Source organism: Eurypyga helias, unplaced genomic scaffold, assembly GCF_000690775.1.
Source record: "Eurypyga helias isolate BGI_N326 unplaced genomic scaffold, ASM69077v1 scaffold11832, whole genome shotgun sequence".
Classification (NCBI taxonomy): domain Eukaryota; kingdom Metazoa; phylum Chordata; class Aves; order Eurypygiformes; family Eurypygidae; genus Eurypyga; species Eurypyga helias.
Window position 1 is genome coordinate 1 of NW_010236632.1, and position 7,468 is coordinate 7,468.

At 40.0% G+C, this 7,468-nt stretch overlaps 1 protein-coding gene across 1 annotated transcript in view; it reads right to left on the reverse strand.

The window, feature by feature from the left end:
• Positions 1-1,009: 1,009 nt before the first annotated feature.
• Positions 1,010-7,468, reverse strand: part of MAP3K1 (mitogen-activated protein kinase kinase kinase 1, E3 ubiquitin protein ligase) — a gene marked incomplete at both ends in the record, with an annotated part of 18,091 nt that continues 11,632 nt past the window's right edge. The window contains 6 exons of the mRNA XM_010147166.1: positions 1,010-1,147; positions 1,923-2,054; positions 2,520-2,662; positions 3,659-3,790; positions 4,938-5,100; positions 6,404-6,556. Coding sequence (XP_010145468.1) covers positions 1,010-1,147; positions 1,923-2,054; positions 2,520-2,662; positions 3,659-3,790; positions 4,938-5,100; positions 6,404-6,556 — 861 coding nt within the window. The remainder of the gene's footprint in view (positions 1,148-1,922; positions 2,055-2,519; positions 2,663-3,658; positions 3,791-4,937; positions 5,101-6,403; positions 6,557-7,468) is intronic.

Sequence of the window (7,468 nt, forward strand, 5' to 3'; positions counted from 1 at the left end):
TACCCACCAATGCTGTAACTCTGTCATAGAGGGCCACCAGGCATGATTTGTACCTAGTGAAGCCATGTTGGCTGTAACCAATTACCAATTCGTTTTCCATGTGCCTTAACATCATTTCCAGGGGGATCTCCTCCATGATCTTTCTGAGCACAGAGGTGAGACTGACTGGCCTATAGTTTTCCCTTTATAAAAATGGGTGTGGTTTCCCCTTTTCCAGTGAGTGGGAACTTCCCTGGACTGTCATGACTTCTCAGATATGATGGGTAGTGGCTTAGCAACTTAATCCACCAATTGATCAGGTCCCATGGATCTGCGCACCTTCATGTTGTTTAGATAGTCTCAAACCTAGTTCCCTCCTACAGCAGGAAGTTCTTCTTTCTCCCAGTCCCTGCCTTTGCCTTCTGAGACTTAAGCAGTGTGTCTTGAAGGCCCCACACATTCCTTTTACCACTGACACACATTCCTTTTACCACTGACATACCTACAGAAGCTTTTCTTGTTGCCCTCGATGTCCCTGGCCAGATTTAATTCTATCAGGGCTTTAACTTTCCTAACCTGATCCCTGGCTGCTCAGACAACTTTTCTGTATTCCTCCCAGGCTGCCTTCTCTTGCTTCCACCCTCTGTAGGCTTCCTTGGTGTGTTTGAGTTTGTTTCCTTCTTCATCCATACAGACCTCCTGGAATTTTGCTGGGATGCATTGCTCCTGAGCTTGGAGGAGGTGACCCTTGAATATTAACCAGCTTTCTTGGGCCCCTCTTCCCTCCAGACGTTCATTCCGTGGTGCTCTACCAATCATATCCCTCAAGAGGCCAAAGTCTGCTCTCCTGAAGTCCAGGGTAGCGAGCTTGCTGTGCACCCTCCTCACCTCCATGAGGATCTCAAACTTCGCCGTTTCATGGTCACCGCAGCCAAGGCTGCCCTTGAGCTTCACATTCCCAACCAGCCCTTCCCTGCCGGGTGAGAACAAGGTCCAGCATGGCACCCCTCCTTGTCGGCTCCTCTGTCACTTGGAGAAGGAAGTTGTCATCAACACGTTCCAGGAACCTGACTTCGTTCTGCCCTGCCATGTTCTCCCTCCAACAGGTATTGGGGTTGTTGAAGTGCCCCATGAGGACCAGAGTTGGTGACCATGAGGCTGCTGCTATCTGCCTATAGAGGGCCTCATCCACTTGCTCATCCTGTCCAGGTGGCATGTAGCAAAATCCTACTACCATATCCCCTCTTCCTGCCCTCCGTCTAATCCTGACCCAGGTCCCAGTCAGCTCCTCATGAATCCCCAGGTGGGAGTTCCACACACTCCAGCTGGCCTCTGACATAGAGGGTGGCACCCCCCCTGAGACTTCCCTTCCTGTCCTTCCTAAAGTGCCAGTATCCTTCCATTCCAATGCTCCAGTCATAGGAGCCATCCCACCACATGTGGATGACCTAGAGAAGGGAGGTGCAATATTTATATATAGCATGGCATAATGGTAAATATCTTTCAATAAAATCTGAACATGGAACATGAGGTTTTTAGTAAAGGACATTCCCCACTATGAAATATACACAAACACATAAACGTTTTATGATAGAACAACTTCTTTTGCTCCTCTATTTTACAGGACTGTAAGAAGGAGTTCAAATCCCAATCTTCTACTTAGAGTCAGGATCAACTCTATTCATAATTTTTTTTAGCCTGTTACACTATGTATTTATGTCTTAGAACAGAGCTTCTTCTGATATTATTGTATTGAAGTCTTTTTTTGGTCCAAGCAAGTATGATCATGGTGGTATCAGTATTGATTTTGTACAAACAGCTCCAATATCAAGAACTATTGCAGCAAGCCCTACTTACCTGAATACTTTTCTGAAATTCGCCATGCTGTACACGAGATTAGCCAGCGTCTTTTGTAGTATGTTGGTAGCAACAAAATACCTCACCTTAAATATCAGAGCAAGATGATTGGAGTGTTTCTCTGCATTCCAGGGAGGTTTAGCACAAGCCATTTCTATAACAACACAGCCAACGCTCCACACATCGCAGCTCCTACCGTATTGCTGACCTCTCAGAACCTGGACAAACAGATTAAAGCTCAGTTTATCTGCTTCAAAGCCCCTTAACTCTAAGTAATTTACATTTAAAAGAAATAAAAAAAAAATCAACCAAGTGCATTCTGATCAACATTTGAGGTTGAGAGAGTGACGTAAATGATGTAAGATTTATACAGCCGTAGAGAGCTACTAAATGAAATGCCTGATCGAGGGACAAAGCGAAGTACCTTGCAACAATTAGCTTTTAACTAAATGGTCATTTGGTCTTCAGTAACAATACGTATGCTAGCTGTATCTTGTAACCAGCTTCGACCGCGAGAAAGACATGTCACTATCGCCATGCTGGAATCATTCCCCTTCTTTAGAACAAGTACATTTAAAACATATTTGAAGCATTCACAGCAGTTTTATGTTATTTGGCTCTATGAATTAACTTAAAGAGTTCAAACAAACTTTTTGAAGTAACTTCCAAAACTGGTTTCTTACCTCCGGTGCCATAAACGCAATAGTTCCCAACAACTGTCCCTGAAACTCCCCAGCACCTGTTCCTTTTGATGCCAACCTGGCTGCAGCTCCAAAATCAGCAATTCTTAATCTATGACCTGTGCTGTCAATTAGCAAATTGGCACCTGTCAACAGCATAATAAAATTACTGCTAGTTGGCTTTCTATTGAAGGCAAAAGGATGAACAGACAGTCTTCCTCCCCCCATTTCAAAACTATAAATAGGTTGACGTTTCCCACCCCCAATATCAAGGAAACCTAAAAATCAAGGACAAAGTCTAATAATGCCGCTTTTCTATTATGCCTGAATGATACTGCACACAGCTTGAGGCTGTCCGAGAGATTTAGAGAAGCAATCAAACTTTCAAAGTAGGGCAAACACAGGATTCTGGAACAATGCCTGGAGATGGAATAATGAAAGAAAACAGTGACCTAAAACCCTGGAGGTTTTCACTGCCTGCAGCTCCCTGTGAAATTTAAACTTATTTCACCCTTCAGCAACTTTGAGTTGTCTTGGAGAGCATTATAGAGCAAGTGAAAATGTTCCTATTTTAAGAAAAAATATTAAAGACAAATATTTGCCATTGCTATGTTTCTCCTTATCTGGGTATCTCTCCAGTTCATGGACAGCTACAGTGACATCAAAGGGAGAAGTTTATTAAGACTGGTATTTCCCAATCAAGTCCACATTTTGCTCAAACACAGTACAACTGTATTTATGTTCAGTTAGGATGAAGGAAGAAACTCATCACAACATTCTTGTACATTAGAAACCTGACCTCTTTATCTTGCCTCCTTCGCACATTTTCCCGTCATACCAGTGCAAACATTTATATTAATTTAACTATCAATCTTTAAAGCTATAGGGCAACTTCATATTTTATCTAAACAAACCGAGAAAACAGGTTTTTCTAAACTATTGGCACGGGTAGCAAAAACCCTCAAGCACGCTATGAACATTCTGATTAATTTCAGTCATTAACGGTTCTTTGGAATGATCAGACAAACCCAACAGAAATACCACTCTTGAGATAGTATCTGAGAGAAGCAATAGGTCTCAAGCCAAAATAGATGCTGCCTTCTCAATACTGCTTTGTAAAAGACACCGTAAGTAATTCTCACCTTTAACATCTCTGTGGATTATCTGATTCTCATGGAGGTAAGAAAGGCCACGTAACAGTTGTTCTGTGTAATTAATAATAACCGATTCTTTGAACGCTCCGTATTTACTTAACAGATGAGCAACTGAACCACCTAGAAGATAGAAAAATACATCTTATCACCACATATATTGTATTAGTAGAATGCAGCACTGCCTCCTAAAATGGGAACTGGGTGCTGATATTCCCAGTTTTTCACTAGATTCCCCCCCCAGCAAAAAAAAAAAAAAAAAAACCAAACAAAAAAACCCAAAAAAACACACCCCACAAAAAAGTTTCATAGGCAACAACTAATGTACTTGGTTACTTAATTACTTTCTACCTGGAACTGCACACATTAAAGACAAAATTATTAGGACGCATGAAGATTTATACTTTTAAATATCTTTTTATATTTATTCATAATATTTTCTGCACTACTGCTTGTAATAACACATACTTGGGCTTTGCTTGTTAGCACTCTGGTATTGCTAAGTGGATTCAGACATAGAACACCAGTTAATGTGCAATGCTTTCTTTTGTAAGAAATAAGGATGTAAACCACCAAATTTAGTCTTTGTAACAGGACGGCAACAACAAATAATCCCGTTCATAAAATCAATAAAGCTCCTTCTTGAAAAAAAGGACATAGGCTTTCTTGTCCTTGCTCTATACAACAAAAGATTTAGCTATTTATTACTAAATTACTACTTAACACATTCAAATCTTTAATGTATTTTTCCCAAAGCATCCTACTTACTACCTATTATTAGAAATTTACTTTAAGTTCGTAAATTCCTTGGCATGTCACCTCACACAGTTTTTATGAGAATGCTTGGGACAAAAACAAGTAACAGGTATTCCAAACTTTGCAGCAAATTTATTTCAGTAGTAACTTAAAGTTGCACAGATACACTGAAAATGCAGGTTTGATGTATTTCTAAGTGAAGTGTCTGTCTCTCAAAGTCTCTCTTTGATTCAATTCAGAAACTGAGGAAAAATTGTAGAATTCTTGCTCAGGGCTTCCATCTACTTTAGCAGTATGACAGATAAAGTACGAAAAATTACATGTCAAAGAAAGGATGCACCAGTAAGAATATTGCTGTGACCACTTAAAACTGTTCTGTAAGTAAACTTTTATACTGGTTACCAACAGCAATGGAGATACGAATTTGCAAACTGAAGCGCAGCACGCAGTACAAAACTACACAGTTTCAGACTCCACTGACATTTTCATTTTCTTTGGCACAGTAGTTGTTTACCTGCCATCCATTCAATGAAGAGGTTATAGTTGCTCTTCTCACATGTGGCACCCAACATTCGAATAATGTTGGGATGGTTCAGGTGACTCATCATCCTTATTTCTTCTCTCAGTGCTTCAACTACCTCTTCTTGCTCAGAAGACGTGTTCCTGACATAGGTCACCTGTTTTGAGATATAGTATTCAGGCTTACCTTCTGTAACTACCAGTCCTCTAACACCCCCCACGCCCCTTCAGTGCAGTAATAAGCATGGATGGGTTTCCATCCCTTCTCACCATCTGGAAATAGCAAGTATTCTTTCATCTCAAGCCCCTGTGCTTAGAATGAATCTCCACATGAGACACTCATAGAAAATTAAGGGTGATCTGGTGAAATATCAACAAAGCTCTCCTCTAGTATGCAGTGGGGAAACTTTGCTCTTCACCCTCCTCTGCCTAAACTAGGAAGTGTTTTTCCTCAGATGTTGAAGAAAAGGAAGAAATATAAGGCCTGATATGGGATTATAACAGCGTTATATGTAAGATTTTTACCAGTTTAACCACACCATCTGTTTCATAACTAAACATCCCAGAAATTCGACGAGGAGTGGGGAAGGGACAGGTCAGAAAGGAGGTCAGAAGTCCTGCAATGGATCTCTGACCCATAGTAAATCTGAAATAATGGTATGTGGCAGAGAAATTCCCCTGGGCCTCAGAATCATCATCACCTCTCTAGGAAGAACAGGGACAGTCCAACTCTTTCACAAGCAAGGGTGGAGGAGGAATAGCTCATGACAGATAACCAAATGTTTTGAAATTGCTCAATTCCAAGGTATAAATTCATTCTAGAATAAAACACTGTTAGGAATAAGATTCCCCCTATGTTGGTATCACAGATTCAGACCTAGGGCACCTGAAGTATGAAAGATTTATTCATATCTAGAACCTTCAAAAAATCTTGAGTGAAGCACGTGCATTTGGGTCTCTCTTAGTCGCACCTTAGTATCTATTAATTTAAATACTAAAAATCGTTGCCTCAAAGTTGGCTGTTGGAGTAGAAGAAACAATAATCAAACTACATTTCCTCCGTTTAAACTTCTAGGGAAAAAAATATAGGGGAAACTACTTTTAACAGCTACCTTGCAAACTTGGAATCAAGAGATCTAGGTTCCATTCCTGACTTTGTCACTGATTTATGAACTTGGTAAAAGTAAAAATGATTTGAAGAGCTATGAAAGAAAATGGGCATATAAAAGAAGCACAGTACATTTTTTATTTTAAGAAGTGGAAAAAAGAAAATAGTAGGCTAATTCCAAGGACATAAAGATTTTTATTGTGTTACGTGAGAACACATGAAAGGGAGCAGAGGAAGCAAGGAACACAAGAAGTCTGTGAAAGCAGAGAGCTTTTGTTTTTAACATTCCAAAGAAATACTGAAGAACAAGCACAATATATTAAAGAAACTGAAGAAGTATTTGAAGTGTTTACCTGTTTTACAGCCATTAATGTCCCCGTTCCTACATCTTGAGCTTGGTAACAGGAAGAGAATGCCCCAAGACCAATTTGTTGACCTTTAAGCCATTCTGCATCTTCTCTGTAATGGTGTTTTGCTTTGGTATGTCCAGGCAGGGTCTCTGGTGTCTGCAAATTGAATTCCAAATAAATTCCATGTTTAAGAGTATACAACTAAAATATAGACATTCTGGAAGGTTATGAAACATCCAAGTTCATACAACTTTCCTCTCCCTCATAGTTTTTGTACTGCATGCTGTAATGTCTTTCATCTGAGACCTGAATACCAGCATATTCCGTAATCCACCTACTCCTACTGCACAGGAGAACAGAGAGCCGCCTCTATGTAACTACCTGAAGGGGAAAGGCAAGATTTAAGGACACAAATAGGAGCAAGACTCCTTTCCTATTTCTGATCTCATATATAGTTAAGGTTTTCGTTAGCACCTATAGTAAAAAGAACCAAAATGATCTTGTTTTCTACTTAATTTATTTCTCTCATTTCATGCTTCCCACATTGTTGCCTCACGCAAACGACCACCGATAAAATACTCTTTTTCTTATTCCTCATGCTTTTGTCTATTTGCAAACAAATACCATTTTTCTTACTTCTAAAGCATCTCACATCTTCTCTCTCATGATGTGCCAACAAAAATTTCTCTTCCAACTCTGCCTTTTCTTTCAGAAACTAGTTTTGTGCAATTGCCTTCAAAGTAAACCAGCAATAAGACTCAGTAGAGTTCTATTCCTGCTTGAAAACTTTGTTCTCATTTCCTGGTTTCACCACTTCCCTCTTTGCCCTTTTAAAGGTTGGTGCATGACATGACATTTCTTTTCTAAATACCTTCTCTAAACTTGTTAACCATGGAAGGATCCTGTTAGCACCCCCAACTGGCACTCTTATACCTCAACTCCTAGGAGAGGCTATTGAGTACCTCAGTGTTTTATGTAACTTTGGAAATGTAACAGCACTGCTTTATAAATTCAGTGAACCTCAGGTGAGACTTATGCTAAATTAGCACAGGTATACTTACATCCTGC